Raw genomic sequence first — 19,593 nt, 5'->3', positions numbered from 1 at the left:
CTGCGGCATGTAAATTTTCTCCTTGCGTTCATAGAAATAGTATCGTAATAAGCAGTACTATCGATATAAGCGATATCGATATAACAAGACTTTACTGTAATTCCAAATTGACTTTCAGCTTCCTTCCATTACTTTTCCCGTTGCGCTGCTTCCAGATGTGTTTTCGTATTTAAGCATTTAACCAATCACATTTCAGCCATTATTTGTTACCAGGGTCAGAAATCGACGCAAATGTGTCGATCAAACTGTTGTTCTAACCAATCAGATTTCTAGTTGGTAACCCAAAAGTGGCTGCCTTTCCAGCAGCTCCTGTATGTTGTTGTTCTACTTTCATTCCTTTCATAACTTTGCTGCTGTGAAATGTAAATTTCTCCACTGCGAGACAAATAAAGGCAAATCCAATCCAAGCCAAAAGGGGTATCGACACCTTCTTGAAGGCACAGATTTACTGTTCAAGCCATTTTCAAGACGGACTTTTCAAGAAAAGTTGGACATCTTTAAGAATGGCCAGACGAGCAAAAATAGCAAATAATATTGCAATTTTATGAGGTTATTATCGACGCTCTGCCATCCTTCGCAAATCATCTCCTCTGTGGTGTGAAAGAGCGACTTCTGACCCCATATCACGTTGATGGTAAAAGCTTGAACAGTTTAATGATGGTATTTCTTTTTTCACAAATTATTTCCTGGCAAACTGTACCCACTGGTACAGAACAGGATGTGTAGTAAATCACGCCACACCTTTTTACAGTGGCGGCTGCGGATTGATTCAGACGTAGCACTACTGAAGGCCTAAGAGTGACGTGCATGGCCCACCACTGTTTTTAGTTGCAAAGCATTTTGAGTTTCCAGCTGTTTGGTAAACCTCTTCCGGTGACTGGAAGTACTGTAACTCTGGAGAGGTGAGCCATTCAAGGGGCTATGCCGTGAATGCTGCCTTCCATGTGCGCTACCCCCTCTCAAAAACATAAAAGCATCAATTTAGTTTTTGGACATGCAAATTTTCAGCCTCAAACAATCTTTGCTCATACATATTTACCGACTCGGCATGATCGTTTTCCCCATGAGCTGCTTTGCATGCACAATGTGCATTGCACATAAATGGTGAAAAAGTGTGAGTGCTTGACATTGAAAGTGATCTGCAAGAAATTGCGCCAATGTCTATCATAAGCCATTGTTAAAAAAAAGTTCCAAAGGACAGTGCGATTTACTGGGAAATAATTTTGATCTTCATCATTACAGCGTGTATCTAGAGAACACTTCCTTGGGCGTCACATTGTCAATTGTCAAGCGACTGAAACAAAACGCCAATCAGACCACATCCTCATCCATGGTTTTATTTCTTTTTAAAATAATTCATACAAATGCATACAGTCGCAAACATATCTTTCATCAGGGCTTTTGCCCAAAAATAATATTTACTGTAGAATATAGAATATGTATGTGTACATATACTGTAAGTGAGTGTGTGTATGTGTGGCACACGTGCGTGTACAGTATATTGCTACACTTACTACTTAATAATAAAGAGGACAAACAAGTAGGCAACAGTGGACCTTGTGTCACTACCAGGGAAGGAATTTCAAAGTGCTGTTTTTCTTCATGAATTACAAACAGTTTCTCTGAAGGTTGCCAAGGAAACAGCAAAGGTGTCAGGCATCTTGTGAGCAATGTGTAGTCCACAGGAATTCCTTGCGGGATTTCCAAAGCCCGAGTACACATTTTAGATTTTGAACCAGTGAAAACATGGCACTTAACTCAAGTTGGAGAATGTAATCAGAATCAGAATCATTCACGTCAATGTGAAATGTCCATCCCTGGTCGCTATGCTTGCTACCGCAACGTAAAGGAGAACGGGTAGCTAACATTGAACTGTTTAATATGACAAAATGCTCGATCTGGAGTCAGATCCTGAAAGCATCGTCACATGGACAAAGTTATAGATTTGAAAATGAAACTTTTGATCTGCAACGACTAACATTTTGCTTTTGTTGTTGTTTTTTTTTTTATCACACAAATTTGGTTGAGTCATCAAGTTTAACCGACCTGCTTCCTCTAAAAAATGTTTTCATTTGCATTTTAGCATTGCTCATTTGTCCAGTGCACGTAATCAAAGAGTTGATTTCTCGCTTCAAGATTAGCTATGAAAGAGAAGTGACCGTAAAATAGCTGTTGCGATCAAAAATCGGAGATTTCCTGTGTCTTCCTTCAGGAGATTTCATCACTTCATATTGATCATTGAGGGAAAATTGTATTTTCTTGTTTTTGTTTTTTGTACTTAAGCCCAAATTGGAAACATTGAACCAAAATGAGGTGCCTCCTGTATCTTCAGGCATGCGTTTGTGAAACGTATTTGTGTGTCTGCTCGTGATAAATGTGCCTACCAAAGTTCACGTGAACTTTCAAATTGGCTAGAATGGCCGAAATGCTGCTACAACGATAAACTTCTTAGGCAAAGAAACAAGGCAAAAATTGCAGTCGCACACATTGTGAGTTTTGACACTCGTCCAAACAAACCCAAAAGACAATAAGCGGACAACTCTTGTGCTTGAACCCACGCACCGAACGCACCCTTAGTGACGATGCCTTGAGGAGCCCTGAACTCCCGCTCGCAGTGCTACTTTTTAGACACAGACACAAACCAAGTCACATTGATACAGGCAGGCAGAAAAAACACCACCACACGTATGAACACGTACAGACACGGCGAGCACATCGGCGGCCAAGCGGTACACTTAGTAAGGACCCATCATGAAGTGTTAAAGGGAACGTTGTGCTACCCAATCTGGTGCTTTATCAAAATGCTTCAGAGTAAGGAGCCAACCTAGGAAGCAGAGGATCCTGAAGATTTTTGAAGGAGGAAAACTTGTGGAATGGAAGCTCAGGATCAAGAAAATATATATCATTGAGTTATTTCCAGTTACGTTGCAGACCCACCTGCCGTAAGCGAAAATCTGCAATATTGACAGACCATTCAAAACATTTTTTGATCGTTTCACCCCTTCAACACAGTTATGAAGAGTCAGTCTGCTTATTGAGTGAATCAACTAGGACAGAGAGAAGTTGCTTGTGTTTCAATGTGAGTTTTAAACAAGGGTCAGGGCTTCAAGTTTCGGTCCCTAGACCAATTTAGATGTTCAAAATAATTGGGTATGTTTTGAAGGCAAGGTTTGGGTTTTGAACAGTGGTCTGGGCCTAGTCGTCAGGGCCTGCTGGGCCTTCTCTGCTGGCCTAGAAATATCTGAATCACAGACTGATGGGACACCTTAATAAAAATCAGTTCTGCGGGCCCTGTAGCTTTAACCAATCATATTTCGAGTTGGCGACACCAAGGCCTTCTCGCAGGCCTTATTTCCTGGCTAACAGTACCCGCTAGTGGACTTGTAAAACACACCACTTTTTACATGAGTCGCAGCTGTAGCTGCAGTCAAGGTTGTATAGTCATAACATAGTTATTAAGGGTTGGATTTATTCGGACGTAGCACTACTGATGTGTAAAATGCACAGCTCACCACTGGTTTGGAATGAGTTTCAAATTAAGGTTTCAAACCAGATGCAAGATTTTAAAGTTGGGGTTTCAAGTTGTGGTTTCAAACAAGTTCGCATTTGAACTTAAATCCAAGATCTATAGTTTAATTTTGGCTTTCAAAAGAGGGCTCCGGTTTCAAAATTTGGTTCGGACTTCAAACCAGATGTTTAATTTCAAGGGAGGTTTTCAAACAAAAGTTGAGCTTTAGCAAGAAGGGTTTCAAAACGTGTTTACCATTTCTAGTTAGGCTTTCGGATGAGAGTTCAAGTCTTGAGGATTTCAAACAAGGGTGACACTTTTCAGGCCAGGATCGATGTGTTATACTCTCCAACTGAAAAGTGCATTGTAGAAATATCGTCTAAAGTCTTACTGGTAAGCACAGTAAGACTTTAGTTCGCTGAAGAAGCATCTTGGATAAGAAGTGAAACGTCCGACACCTGTACCAACCGTCACCAGCCGTCATCTGTACAAGTACAAGTACAGATGACGGCTGAAGAAACCTTCTCATCGTTGGACCACTCCTGTACGACTGAGAGCTTACACAGACATTGTAGAAATAGTTCCACATGCAAAGGCATTACAGCTACCAAGTATACTGTAAGAACGCTGGACAAAAATAACGCCTGTTCAACATAGCTTTCCACGCTATAGGAATAGGTACATCCCATATGAAAAATGAGCAACGTCGATCGGTGACGCACAAGATAGCGGGGGCGGGGCACACTCTACACATTTCACTGTACACATTGAATTCTGCTACAGTCCAGTCTCAGTGCATCGGCTGGCATCGTCCCAACATTACTGACAAAACATTTCAAAGCCAAGCAGAGCATTTCGCCACCTGTGTACTACGTCATAGTCTCTTGGAAATGGCATGCTCTGGACAAACGACAGCAAACTATCCAACATCTTTTAACCAAAGGCCAGCATTCCCAAAGGACTACAAAGAGAAGCACTAAACGGTAGAAAATAAAAGTCAACAACAGACCAACTGCGGAAACTGAAGTTCCTGAGATGGTGTGCAAAACAGCTGCCTCTGTTTCGGGGTGGCTGGTTAAGGAAAAACTCGCACAGATGAATTGTAGTTCCTTTCCGTGAATTTCCAACCTCCGGGTTAAAACTGCCATTCCCAACTTTTGTGCTTGATAATCCATGAGAGATTATGAGCTGAGGAATTGATATACCTCCTGCCCACACAATTATTTATTGACGTATCCCCCCACTATCTGGTACAATAATATTTTTGTGTAGTGCCCAAACAATTTGTAAAATATGGAGAATGTTGGTCAACATGAACTCATTATTTTGTGGTACCTTGCCTTTCAAGTTGAATTGATTCCGCGACTGAGCTCATTTCATATTTCACACGAATGGTAAATAAACGACTTGAAATGTCACGATTTCACACCGTTTCTATAGGAGAAACATTGCTACACCGTTTGTCTACTTTCTGTGACATTTGTGCTGTGAGATTTTTCTCACATGAAATAATGAGTCTCGGTTCTTTTAAGGGTTGGGAAACACGGTCTAAAAACTGGCCGTTTGTACAACTTAAATTCATTTTTGAGTTGAGTTTTTTTGCTGCTACACTTAAGGAATGACAGCGAGGATTAAAAAAAAGAGACAAATGGGAAATTTTGGACACACGACAGTCAAAGGTTATTCTTCTCTCACTCGCAGATGAGCTCTTTGCATTTGCTGACCGTCACCGTTGTCTTCTTGGCGCTCGATGCAGTGTCAACAAGCGACGTTGTGCCGATGTCCTGTACATTTTGGAATCAGTAGTTATTTCCTGGACTTTGCCTTCCCGCTGTGCTTTTGGACTACAGCTGCTCATTTGGATGCTGTTCTCTGTCACTCTCTGGCTTGACCGTGCTCTGTCCGGGCGACGGCGTGTGCGGAGGCTGCGCGACTGCTGGCTGGAGAGGGTGCACGACGGGCACTGCGCTGGGCACAATTCCCTCAACGGGGGGTGGGAGGCCGCCGGCAGTCATGCTCACAACCCCCGGTGGGTACCTTGCAGGGGCAGAAAGGAGTTCGGGTGAGCCCCCTGTTTCCCATGAACTTACTCCTGTTTGGTAAAATCATGTTACTTTACAACACAGCTTTCAGGTTTGAAGTCGACATCAAACTGGTGAAAAGGAGGCTTTCATCCTCTCCTCTTTCAATTAGAACTGCTTCATGTAATAAAGTGTTTGTCTCGTATTCAAAAATCAGAGTACATGGGGAAAGTTGTTAAGATTAGCACAACTGTCCATGTCTTTATGTTCCTGTTGTGTTTATTATTTTGCTTTGTGTTGACTTATGAGAGTGCTTTGTTACAGCTGCAGCTGATGTGAAAGCACAATATAAATTAATATGTATTGTATTGTAATAACTGGAATCAAACTTTTGCCATGATTGGTGATGAGTCTTTCACATCGCTTAGGTGGACCATGTTTCTTGTCTCAGATGTGTCATTACCTGTAGGCTCCATTGAGTTCTGGGTGGACGTTGGCCGGTTCGACTGCTGTCCAGTGGTTGTTCTGAGTCAGAAACTCCTTATTGACGCAGTTCTTCAAACTGTCCGGAATACGACCTGAATATAGACGGAATCTTTTTGGAATGGAACGGTTGGAATTAATGTTGGAGATCAGGACAGTCCTGACCTGTAATGGCTCTTCGGATCTCCCTGGCTGCCTCCTCCCGCATCTCCAGCGAGGCTTGTTCACTGTACCAGGCGGCATGAGGAGTGCAGATAAGGTTGGGTGCATCCTTCAGGGGACCCTGACTGAAACTATCAAGGGAAACACACAATATCAAAAGGGAAATGGTATGAGGTGAAAAATTCAGGCTCACTGGCCACATTTTATTGTTAATGTCAAAATGAAGACTAGATCCGTCGTACATCATCAACATAAAATTACAATAAATGAATATCGTGTATGTTAAAAATTATTCTAAATATTTTATTTTTTCTTTATTAATTGTTTCATGGCTACCAATATAACTATATAATAAGATAACTATGACAACCGACCCAGAATTTATACCTGAAAGGCTCCGTCTCGTGAACATCCAGGGCAGCGCCGCGTATCCTTCCATCCTTCAGGGCCTGGGCCAAGGCCTTCTCATCCACCAGACCCCCCCTGGCCGTGTTGACCAGGAATGCCCCCTGACGCATCTGGAAAACACACACACCACACCCACTTCCATTTTTGTTCAAAAGACACTGAAATAAAATCCAAGTTTGGTTGGGCACCTGCTTGACGGTGAAGTCGTTGATGAGGTGGTGGTTGTGTTCATTCAGGCTGCAGTGCAGTGACACGCAGTCAGAATGAAATAGGAGATCCTGCGGGGGAGACGTTTGAGTTAACGGTTCATTTGACCCTTTCCTTTCATGCACCCTTTAACCTGATAAGATGACAAACTGTCCACTGTAGTAACCATTAACCTAGAAAAGGTTAACATCTCAAATATAATAATAATACATTTCCAGTCAACTCTTGTGTTCTATGCTTTCAAGTGCCCGTGGCATCAAGGTTAGTATTCGAGTGTATATCTAGATATACAATACAATACAATACAATACATATCATACTTCCTGATTCATATAAAGCAAATCCAAACGCGATATAGTACGATTCACTTATGTTTAGGATGCTATTTGTTGACAGTCCTCAATGTTAATTTGTGTGGCCCTAATTTCTATTTTTTGGTGTTTTGGGTCGATGCTTCTCAATGGCTGACCATAATTTAAAAAAGTAGTAAAAAAATACGAAGCGGACGCTCGCCTTTTCCAGACGGCCTTGCTCAATGGAATTCACATTTGAACATCACTTTATTCTTTTTTAATTATTATAATGTGCGCAGGTACCATAAGCACAAAAATGTTTTCAGGTATGGTTCATTATTGGATCAGTGCAATACAATTAAACTTGATTTTTTTTTTTTATAGAAGTGATTGACACGATGCACAATTGATTTGTAAAATGTTATCGTGTGTGAGCATTTCAATTTGTTGGGTCTTCTAATCTGTTAAAGTCAACTCTCAACTCTCTCGAGAGCACTTTCAAAAAACCAATGCTGCACAGAAAGTGCTGTACGTGGAGCAACTTAATATAATAAGATGTAAAATTGACTACAATCATGAATATGCAGGCTGATCTTGTTTGTTAATGTTGAAAAATGAATTGAACATCCCAGTTAGAGTTGGGGAGGGCAGCCAATACTTAATGGTTAGCCCCATGACATGATATGGCATTATGCATTGTAATTACCATACAATATTTACGATGGAAATACGTAGAGCTTCATGTGGAAACATCTAGTAAAATTCATCGAATGTGGCTCCCTGTACAGAAGCTCTAATATTTAGTTTTTCTACTTATCTTTCCTTTCCTCTTCCTTTGATAACTGTGCTGCTGTGGTTTGGAAATTTCTCCAATGTGAGACGAATAGAGGATATGTCATTTCATCACATGTCAAGGAATACCTGTAGCGTGGTGACCCTTTGAAGGCCCAGAGATCTCTCCACGCCATCAGCCAAATAGGGATCATAAAAAATGACATTGAAGCCAAATGTTTTGGCTCGTAGGGCTACGGCCTGGCCCACTCGACCTACACAAACGCACATGCAAACACATTAATTATTACACAGTAACAAGGCAGTAGAGTAGTTAGTGGAGCAAATGACTGGAATCAGATTACTTCCCTAAAGTCAGAATTCAATTGATGTCTCTATCTTGGGTGCATCCTTTGTGCAATAAGATTAAATTTATTTAGCGTCTGTTCTTTAGATGTGTTTGAGAAGTTCTATTTGTTGACGGTCTTCAAAAGCAGCTGGCTTTTACACATTCTGCCCGGTAGTTGAGTGGTGAGCACACCGACTTCACAGTGCAGAGGTCGCCGGTTCGCGTCACGCTCTGGCCTCCCTGTGTTGAGTTTGCATGTTCTCTGCGGGCCCGCATTGGTTTTCTCCGGGTCCTCCGGTTCCTCCCACATTCCAAAAACATGCATGGTAGGCAGATTGAACACTTAGGTGTGAGTGTGAGAGTGACTGGTTGTTTGTCTTTGTGTACACTGCGATTGGCTGGCAACCAATTCAGGGTGTCCCCCGCCTCGTGCCCTTAGACAGCTGGGATAGGCTCCAGCACCAACCGTGACCCTGATGAGGAATAAGCCGTACGGAAAATGGATGGATGGATGGACAACGTCACAACACTTTGTACTGGCATGTCATTTTTCAAGCTAATACTATTGGTACACGTCATGTGAGAGATGTTTGGTTGTGTTCAATAATTGAACGACTCAAGACATTTATTTGTATATTTTTACCAAGTGTGTTTCCATGGTGGTATTGTTGCTTTATGAGGATATTTGAATTAAGTGCTTTGCTGCCATCGTGTGGCGTCTATACACAATTGCTCAACCTCTTGGAACACATCATTGAAGTGCACTCTTCTCATATTTACAACCGGGCGCGGCTGTTCAATGACTGACCAAGTCCGATGAGTCCCAGCGTCTCCCCTCTAATCCTTGCCGCTCCTGAAGCCACCTCTCGAATCTGCTCCACACTCTGGACCCTCGTGCCCTCCCGGAGAGCCTGCCGATGTATCATTCGTGGTGTGACATGATGTTTTTCTTTACTTTTTCAAAGTTAAAAGCCACAAACCTGATTGAGCCATGTGGTGCGCCGGTACAAGGTGAGGATGTGACACAGGGTGGAGTCAGCTGTCTCTTCGACGGAGGCCGCTGGCATGTTCGACACGACAATTCCTGTTGGGGTAGAGAATGGGAACATCTTAGCCAGTTTAATGTGCCTGCACGGTTTGGGTTATTTCGATAGTCCGCAAATCGTAGTCTTTTTTAACTGAATGTCATTCTGCACAACTTTTGTCTGGGCGAAGTTTCCAACCACAACAGTGTCCTCTGATGACATCAAATGTATTTGTGCCAGGAATTAGATTTTTGATTGATCGTGATGGTTGGTTAAACACGCATAACTATTTCATGTGATCCTGCAGGGATGAATTTAAAGTAATTGTCAAATGAAAAATTGATGAAAAGGTTTCTTCAGCCGTCATCTGTACTTATTTGAAGGTGTTGGACATTTCGCTTCTTATCCAAGATGCTTCGTCAGCGAACTAAAGTCTTACTGGTAGTTTTGGCCCTATATATATCCCTACTGTCCAGACGTGGCGGTGCCGGACTCTGCTATGATTAGTCCCTGCTCTTCTCAGGCCCGGCCTCAAATCTGCTGTTGACGGACAGACCACCCAACTCCGAGCTGCACAAGCCGCCTCCTGTCATGCTCCTCTGGGATAGAAAATGGATGTTAGTACCCTGTCAGGGTCGCTCTTACAAGAAATGAATGGCTACATTTATCGATGAAAAGGTTTCTTCAGCCGTCATCTGTACTTCTTTGAAGGTGATGGACGTTTCGCTTCTTATCCAAAAGGCTTTGTCAGTAAACTATTTTTTTTTGCTGGTACATGGTAGCCCGATATATATTCCTACTGTCCAGACGTGGCGGTGCCAGACTCTGCTATGATTGGTCCCTGCTCTCAGGTTGGGGGGAGCAGAGGACTACTCCATGCGGCTCCACTGATTACTTTGATTGTCCTGAGTTCTATTGTCCTGCCTGAGTATGAGGTCTACGACTGGCCTGATTGCCCCATTTGATCTGGTATCACCTCATCAGCATAACCAAGCCTATGTTGCCTAAGCAGTCTGTTGTACGAACGATCCAAATTGAACCTCACCCCACCATGGTGGTTTAGTGAAGGACCACTCCCTGTGGCCCCACCGATTGTTCCTACATTCCTGACTAACGACTGGCCTGATTGCCCCACTCCCTCCGGTATCCCCTCATCAGCATTACGAATGTTGCCTAACCTATGCTGCCTAAGCAGGCTATTGTATGAACGATCCAAATTGAACCTCACCCCACCAAACCGGTTTAATGAAGGATTTAGTTGTTTTATGAAAATAGCTTCTTTTACTCCCCTTTCAAACCATCTATTTTCTTTCGCTAAAAAACCTCATTGTCGTCAAATGAGTGGTTGCCAGCTTTTATGTCAAAAAAAGCAGTTATGTCAAAGTCAAAGTCAGCTTTATTGTCAAATAGGTGCACATGTACTGCCGATTGAGGCCCACTAGTATTAGCCCTGCGATGTTGATAGTCTTTTTTTTGGAGAATTTGTTTAGTCTCCCCAATGTATTGCTCTTTACAATTTTCATTTTTACAACGCATTGAATAAACTACTACATGTAAACTACATGTTTGTCGGTTTGAAATAAGTAGGAATTTTGTGTTGCCAAAGGACTGTAGTTTTTCAGAAACTCCTGCAATGTATGGAATCGATGGACCACCTCTGTACGACTGAGAGCTTACACAGACCAAATGAAAAATGTTTACAATATTCTCAATGCACCCCCACTAGACGATACATGGTATTGTGATTTATATCGCTCTTGTGGAATATGAACTATAATTACTGTATACGTCTCAATGGGTGCATTTTGGATGCAAAATTATGTCGAAATACATTAATTACTTTTGGCAACAAGGTGAGCGAATTTGTCATGAAGTAGGAGTTACTTAGTTTTGGTGACTTTTTTTGGAATCTGAAAGACACCCGGCTCACTAAAACCTTTGATGTGTCGTCAAAATCTGGCAGATACAAACATCTGTGTTGGAGCCAAGACTTTGCTGCTGTTTCAGCAGTCTGCAGGTTGTTTGGAAATACTTCAAACTATTGTCACACCACACCTCTGAAAGACACCACACCTCCAAAGACAGCAGACTGTCATGTTGAAGCAGCCCCCCAACCCTTTTCTGTGTTGGTGCTCCGACAGGAAAAACAAGCAGTGTGAAGGGCTCAAATGGCTCACCAAGTTCGCCCGCAGACTTGATGTCAATATTGTCATAGCCGCTACCGATGCGCACAATGATGCGGAGAGCTTTGAACTTCTCCAGGTCTTCTCTCATCAGAGTGATGGTGTGATACATCAGTGCCCCCACAGCTTCATTCAGCACCTGCGTACACAAAATGCTTGAATTACCTCAGGACTGTAACATGTATAGAATATGAACCACCTCAAGGTCTTTCTACGGAAAGATAACGGCTTTGTCCGGATGTTTTGTCTGCACCTTCTTGTCCTGTGTTTCAATCCAGCTGCCTGTATTTTTTGGCTGCGCTGCCTGAATATCGCCACGGAAACATGTTATTGTCAAACTCAATCAAATACTGTTCCCCTATCTTAACTTATTCACTGCCAGACGATGTGAAAAAATGTGTCCACTCTAGTGCCGGGGTTTTTGCAATTTTCACTAAAATTGCAGGACCCTCAGAAAATAGAGTTTTTGGACGACATAAATATTCAATGCAGCGTAAGAAACCTTAGACTATCTTCTCTCATCAGAAAAAAATCATGTCGATTTTATTTGGCTCTAGAGCAGTGGTTTTTAAACTGGGTTGGATTGAACCCGAAGGGTTCGGTAAGTTGGTGTCAGTTTGATAGATCCTCCGCCGTAGAGGCCCCCTTTGTTACAGCTTCAGCTGTTGTTAACGCGCTATATAAATCAATATGTATTGTATTGTAAGAAATAGTGCAGGAAAAAAAATCTAAAATAGATGATGCAAACCAACGCATTGTAAGTCGGAATAAACTTCCTCCTTCTGAATTATGAGTATTATAGGAATTGTTCTGTGTGTCTGTTAGTTGTATTTCTTTAAGCCGTGGCTTCTGTGTTACAGAGCATGCAAATGTACACACGTGAGCACAAGTACGTGCTTATGGCGAGCCCTCTGTGGGATGATGTGTCACTCTGGCCACCCCCTGATGAATTCTGACTAAGATGTTCAATATATGGGACGTCAGGACGTCAATAAATCTGATGTTTATGTCATTTTTTTTTGAGGGTCTGTCACGAAAAAAGTTGGTGTGGTGGCCTGCTTATCAAGACAAGGAAATGGAAGACAGTGTCAACATTTTATGTTCATTGTCTTCCTAAGTCTTTGAATTGTTGCCAGGGTGCCAGCGATACATTCAATTAGCATTTCAAAGCAGCATCTTTTCAGCCATTTAACGGGGGCGCCATCTGTTTGTGTCGTTTTGTGACCTAGTGGGCACGCTAATAGAGAAAGAACCTCCAAAGCAAGGAGAAGACATTCTGCGAGTAATATCCTTTTGAATCATTTCAGTAAAATCTAAGTGATGATGTGGAGAGCATGAAAATACACAGTCTGCAACCTTCGCTTTAGCAGTTGTGGTATGACAATTTAGAATAACTCAGGTGGTGCATTGCTTCTCTTCATTTAACGCTGGTGTGAGTTGAGAGAGGGTAAATTTTGTGACATTCTGACACCACTCAACTGCTTACGCTTATAAGGGCCCGCTAGATGTCAATGACAACTGTAAAACATGTTTCCGTTTAACCCTGAAGGTCCATCCTGGAAAAAGAGCATACAGTATTTGACAATAAAACTGACTTAGACTTTACTGCACAGGTGTCAAAGTCAAGGCCCGCGGGCCAAATCCGGCCCGCCACATCATTTTTTTCAGCCTGCGAAAGCAAATCAAACTTGTTAAATTCCATGATGATTGCTAAAATCTGAGCCAAAATTTCATATTTTTGGATGTCAACCACAATAAAAGTCATTATTCTTGACTTCAGATTTGAAAACGAGTTATTCATTAATTTGCTGTGTGCTCTATATGTAATATTTGAAGGGATTTAAACATTCTAATGGGTTCCCCAAATTTATAACGGCCCTCAAAAGGAAACCATAACTACAATGTGGCCCGCGGCAAAAAATGACTTTGACACCCCTGCTTTACTGCATTCCTTATCACGCATCAAGCTGATCATGTGGAGGTGTGAAAGATACAAAGCAGAGTAAAACTCGACCTGCACACACGATAACATTTTACAAATCAATTGTGCATCGTGTCAATCACTCAACCTGCACGTTGGTCGGGTTTGCTCACATGGTTGCAAGTCGCTTGATTGCTTTGAAATGTCACTACAACAAAGTCGTTACCTGCCCTACACCAAGGAGCCCTTAGAGGCTTAGACCGTGCCGCGTCATCACAATGCCAAAGTGCTGCCCTCAGTTGTTATGGTAACGAAAGCCGTCCTCGGCATTCACATGAGACACAACTGCCACCTCCCTCCCCACAAAAAAAGTCATTTGAACCAGAGTGACAAGTGGGTGTAATGTGTGCTTTCATTCTTGATTCTTTTGACCGCAGAGTGTAAACAATTTTAAGAAGTTTTTTTTAAATACACGTCTCCTTTAAAGTCAAGAATCTATGATAAGCGGGCTATGAACTATCTTGTGCAATGGCACCACAAACAGCACAAACTTGGCTGCACCCTTTTTCGTGAAAGTAGAGCATGACCATATTTGCTGATGCATCAACATCTCAATTGGCATGTTGTGGTTTCAGATGGTATCACGATTGATAGCGACTGAAGAGATATTTGCAAACTATCACACTGTAATAGGAACAACCATAGGTGGCTGACAATTTTTTTTTGTGTTTATAGATTGATAGAAGGCCCACACTTTAGAGCAGGAGTCGGGAACCTATGGCTCGCGAGCCATATATGGCTCTTTTGATGATTGCATATGGCTTGCCGATAAAACTAAATACATATTGTCGTTTTTTTCGCCGTTCATTTCCCGTTGGGGCTGCAGTTGGCGGAAAGCGCAATTTTGATTGGATGACACTGACCTAGAATGGCTGAAAGCGCCATTTTGATTGGATGATAGAGGCCGTCATGTTGAAACAGGTAAACGCCCCTTTAAATGAGCCCAACTAGTGCACTTCAGCGTGAATGCACCGGAGCATTAGAGGAGAGAAAATGTTCTGATTCTAATTTGCAATGAAACAATACCATCGATGAAACAGTCGAATGTCAGTGACATTTTAACAAGCCCCATGTTAACGTTAGCATCAACATACTTCTGCGAGAAGTAGATTGCAGATAGCAAGTGTGGAAGCTTATGAGCCGTGTGCAGGCTAGCTAGCAGTAACTTTGCCTCTGGACCGGCAAATTGAATTTCATTCCGATCGTTTGCCTGGATTTTTACCAATCACGAGGAACGGAAGACCATTCATGTTAACGGTGAGTACTGTCACAAAGTTATTTTAAATAATACATTCTGATATTTTGTTGAAAAGTGGCGAGGGGGCGCGTGTGTGTCATTTTTGCTTTCAACATTTAGCTTGTAGCAGACGTGCACATTGCACCATGATGTCTCTGATCCACTGGTGAAAAGGACGCTTTGATCCACTCCTCTGTCATCTACAATTGCTTCATGAAATAAAGAGGGTGCAGTCTGTGTGTTTTGTGTTGTGTCACATTATTTGTTATTTAGTTGTTGTTTTTTACTTCAAGAAGGCGCCGCGAGAGTGGTTGCCTTTAGAGCAGCTCCTGTATTTTTCTTTTCTACTTCTTCCTTTCCTTTACTCCTACTTTCAGAACTTTGCTGCTGTGAAACGTAAATTTCTCCACTGTGAGACTACGATGGAACTTTTACCAGTCCAGATTGATAACAAACGGGACAATTGGCGAACATTTTATCCATGGATAATGTGCTGTGGTTTATTTTGTGAAGTGCATCACCTTCTCGTGGATCTCCTGTGTGGACTGGGCATCGCAGAAGGCCACGGTGGCGACATCCTTCAGGATGGGCATCTCCACTGTACAGTCTCGCCCGTCCAGCAGAGCCACCAGGGGCCTTGGGTGCATGGGTCCGTTCATGATGGGTGGCCTGATGCCTAATAAGACACAAGGGTTGCTGTTGTCAAGGCATGTGACGCATGACACTACTCCATACTTGAACTGCTTCTCGCAGCCCACAAAGCATCCCACATTCAGGTAATTCATTACATGCATGCCAATGTCATGTACAGGAACGTCCACCTATTTCAACACAGGAAAATTCTCGAGAAGTCATGTGAGTGACCCCTTTCACGCTGGTTTTGATCAGTTTTCCTTACACCGCCCTCACTTATTCCAATCCAAGTGAATCAACCTCACTGGTTTTCTCAATCCAATGAAGCCGACGTCATGTTTTTCCGACATTGTGACATCCGCCACTTGACGTAAACAACTTTCCTCCGGCTTTCCACTGGGTTTGTTCCCGGAAAGTCTAAAATGTCTCGTGTCCTTCAAACGGAGGACACACAAGTGGAAATTCCTTTGCGTTTAGACGGATGGCTCAAATTTCCTGCTGAAAGGAGCCCACATTCCGAGAAATTGTTCGAGCAGCGATTTCAAGAGTGCCGGCCGGTAAACATTTTGAGGAATCAGACTTGTTGGGATTTTTTTCAAAGAGAGGTGATGACTTTGGGTTCGGGTTCTAAGACAAGGTTAGGGTTTTATGGCAGTGCGATAGCTTCAAGTTAGTTTCTTGTTCAGGTAAAAGTTTCAGTTTGGATTTTAATGTCAGGCATGGGGTTTTCAAAGAGGGCTCTAGGTTTTGACATCAGGCTTTCATAAAACAATTAGTGTTAAGAATAAGAATAAGGTTTAGGCCTTGGTTTTGGGTTTTAAATGAAGGTTCCCAATTTGTACTTCGTGCCAAGGTAAATGTTTCAAACTCGAATTAAGAGTTTCGCGATGGGGTTACAGTTTAAAGTCAAGGTTTAGGGGTAGGGAACTGTTTAAATGACTATTTCAGGCCATCTTACTGTTCAGAGGGTAGCAAAGTAAGGTTTCAAAACAGGTTAGCGCTTTGGAGGAGTGTTTCAAGGCAAGTACAGGTCATACACACTCACCGCTTGTCACCGGTGATCATTTGTTGTTGTCCTCTCGCAGCAGAGCATGAGCTTTGCACAATCTCGGCCCGATGTCACTTTCTTATAAGTGATATCGAATTGCGGTGTGAAACCTGAGCTGATGATCAACCTGCTCATATTCAATTCTACTGTGTGAAACGTACTCATGGCCAGTGGGGAATCAACACAGTATCGCTGAAAGATCGGAATCACCCAAAACTACCAAACATGCATCAAACTTGAGGCCTGCAAACCAGATCTGGTGCTGCATGTTGGTTTGTTTGTTTTTGTGGCTGATTTCATTGGAGCATGTTTTCTCTTGAGAGAATGGTGCTATGTGGTAGCTGGTCACTCAAAAACTTCACAAGAAGCAGGAGTTTGTCAAATACTCGAGGGGGACGCAGTGGTTAACTGCTTACAGCGTCCACCTCACAGTAGTGATGAGTCCGGAAAAAAAATCTTTGAAGCGCACCTCGAGGCATATGTTGATTACTTGTGGCCACGCCCAAAACCTCGCAACGCGTGTTGCTACACCTGAAGCCTCGCGAGACGGGTTTCCTACGTCATCATTAACTCATAGTTTTGAAATAAAATGGCGCGCCAAGACGACAATGAGCTGATGACTGGCACACCCAACTCGCATCTTTAATCAGATTCGTTCTGCATTGGACACACCGTCCACAATGAAGAAGAAAAGAACATCCCCTGTTTGGTATCATTTTGAAAAGGTACAAATCATAATAACCAGTGTGGATATATACTGTGACGTCACAGTGTATGACTCACTTTAATGTCTTTCTTCTACTTGCTTAAGGTGAAAAGGTGAAATGTAAACTTTGTTATAAAGAACTCCTGTACCAAGAGAACACCCTTCTCTCAACAAAAATGAATGAAAGGTGTGTCTTGTTCCTTGTTTGTGTCAATGTCTAAAGTGAATTTGGGTTTGAAACCTGGGTTGGTTTTTGGAAGTAAGTTTAATTAGCAAGGTTTACAAATCAAGGTTTCCAATCTGGATTTGACATTCTAGTAATAGCCAGTCTTTCCAATGAGGGTTACTTAATAACATCAAATATAAATTGCGGTCTCACTCCAAGGTTTGTGTTTTCAATTAGGCATTTCCACATCGTTAACAGTTCAAGTCAAGTAGGATTTATGCTTCCAAGGCAGGCTGTGAGTTTCAAATCATAGATAGCTAACGCTCACAGAATTGTACACCAGGTCATCTATTTCCCACGCAATTAAATCTGAACATCTTGATGCCTTATTAATCGATTACTTCTCCCGGAGCCGAAAGTGATGAATGCCATATGCCATGACCTTGGACTGTCTTCCTCCCCAAGGGAGACGAGAGTGGTGGCAAACGCTGAGATCCACAGAAGACATCTCGTTAGCAGTCTTCTCAGAAGACTTTTAATTCGCCTACCGGCGCTACATTCATTCCTCTTTTTGTTTTCGAGAACAGTCTTTCTCAGCCACCTGTGTATGTTCGGGCAGCGAACGTGCTTGCATGCGTGTTCTTCCGAGCGTTCATTTTCTGTCGTCGCCCACACAAACACACACGCACACACACAAACACACACGCATACGCACACACATTCGTACACACTCGTACACACACTCGTACATACATTCTTACGAGGCTAGCGCAAAAAAAATGTAGTATTGTGTAGGAAAATGACAAGGAGGAAAAACAAAAGCGAGAAGAGGGGACGTTCACATGCATCCACACAAACAACACACCCACAAATGTACCTAGAGGCATTCCTTTGTTGAGGAGATGTGAGCTTCCCATGGTTTTCACATGTAGAATCCACTCGGCATATGGCGGCAGCTTCCTCGCCTCTCTCTCTCTCTCTCTCTCTCTCTCTCTCTCTCTCTCTCTCTCTCTCTCTCTCTCTCTCTCTCTCTCTCTCTCTCTCTCTCTCTCTCTCTCTCTCTCTCTCTCTCTCTCTCTCTCTCTCTCTCTCTCTCTCTCTCTCTCTCTCTCTCTCTCTCTCTCTCTCTCTCTCTCTCTAACGCTCTCTGTCTCTCTCTTTCAACCCTTCCGTTCGGCCTCCCCACCCCTCCCACTCTTTTTTTATCTCCACTACAGTAAATCCCTCCCATTCTGTTTGTGTCAGTGAGGGGGAAGATTGCGAAGGAGACGAGGGTAGAGCCACCACTCATCTTTTGTCTACTGAACCTGGAAAAAAAAAGTTTCGCAATGTCAAGGCATTTTCGAGAGTAGACCAACTTGTTCCCAATTGAAACAGAATTTAACCATTTGACTCGTTTATTTCACAGCAACAAACACTTTGACAGAGAGGCTAACTTTCTTGTTGAATCACTTTGAAGGGTACCTTAATTGCTATTGGTAAATTTGGGTATCAGGGTCGTAACTTGGAAGTCCGTAATACAATTTGAAAAACATGATATTTTATATTAGATTAGCTTTTATTAGTCTCACATTAGAGAAAATTAAAATTCACAGCAGCAAATTGTATTTGGACGTATAATAAAAACTACATTGCGTACCCTATTATTAGTTTTTATTTGTTGTGACTAAGATGAGAAGTGAATTTAATATTACAATGATACCTCGGTTTACGAACCTCATGGCTTACGAACTTTTCAGTTTACGAACGTTACATTTATGAAAATGTTACCTTGGCATACGAACTATTTTTCGGGATACACATGGAGCTGCCACAATGAGTTATGTGTCGTTCGCGAACGAGCCCGTTCTCCTAACAAGAAAATTGTGGCCGACTGTTTTGTCCACTATTCCCCACCCCCAGTCTTCGGTTAAAACCGCGTGATTGGTCAAGAATGCAGCAGTGAGGGGGGGGGGGCAAACATTAAAGAGACAGGCAGACGACAGAGAGAGTGCGAAAACACACACGAAAGGGAGACGACAGAGCTTGAAAGAAGAAAAATAAAAGTGAAAATAAAACAAAAGTGAAATGGTGAGAAAATGGATGCAAAACTGTGAAATTTGGACTCGTTTCAACTTTGATAGTTCAAAAGCAGAGTGTAGACTGGAAGGTTAATATATCCCATCAATCAGGCGCCACAAATAACCCGCACAAGCCATCTGTACACTTGATGCAAAAAGCTGTCAACCCAGCTAAACAGAACACAATTGATGAGGAAAAAGCACAGAATTATCACGGCAGGAATTATCGCAGAGAAAGCACCTCCAAGGGATCATTCCTCAAGATGGTGAAAGATGGATACATTCCTCATCAAGTGTTTAATGCTGATGAAACCGACCACTCCATTCCATCAAGCCATCTGCGGCTGGATGG

The 19,593-nt window shown here is 42.5% G+C and overlaps 1 protein-coding gene across 1 annotated transcript; it reads right to left on the bottom strand.

The window, feature by feature from the left end:
• Positions 1 to 1,321: 1,321 nt before the first annotated feature.
• ctbp1 (C-terminal binding protein 1) lies at positions 1,322 to 18,215 on the bottom strand. The gene is made up of 11 exons (XM_088989340.1): positions 18,059 to 18,215; positions 15,150 to 15,304; positions 11,405 to 11,549; positions 9,183 to 9,286; positions 9,011 to 9,113; positions 8,004 to 8,128; positions 6,771 to 6,860; positions 6,562 to 6,692; positions 6,178 to 6,305; positions 5,993 to 6,107; positions 1,322 to 5,545 (listed from the first exon to the last, which is right to left on the bottom strand). Exons 1-11 carry the CDS (start codon positions 18,096 to 18,098, stop codon positions 5,353 to 5,355), a joined length of 1,329 nt encoding a protein of 442 aa, XP_088845466.1. The 5' UTR covers positions 18,099 to 18,215; the 3' UTR covers positions 1,322 to 5,352.
• Between the last annotated feature and the right edge of the window lie 1,378 nt (positions 18,216 to 19,593).

Source organism: Hippocampus bargibanti, linkage group LG02 (assembly GCF_051943395.1).
Source record: "Hippocampus bargibanti isolate YZ-2025 linkage group LG02, ASM5194339v1, whole genome shotgun sequence".
Taxonomy (NCBI): Eukaryota; Metazoa; Chordata; class Actinopteri; order Syngnathiformes; family Syngnathidae; genus Hippocampus; species Hippocampus bargibanti.
Note: the sequence above shows the minus strand (reverse complement) of the source record. Positions and strands in the feature narration are given on the sequence as shown.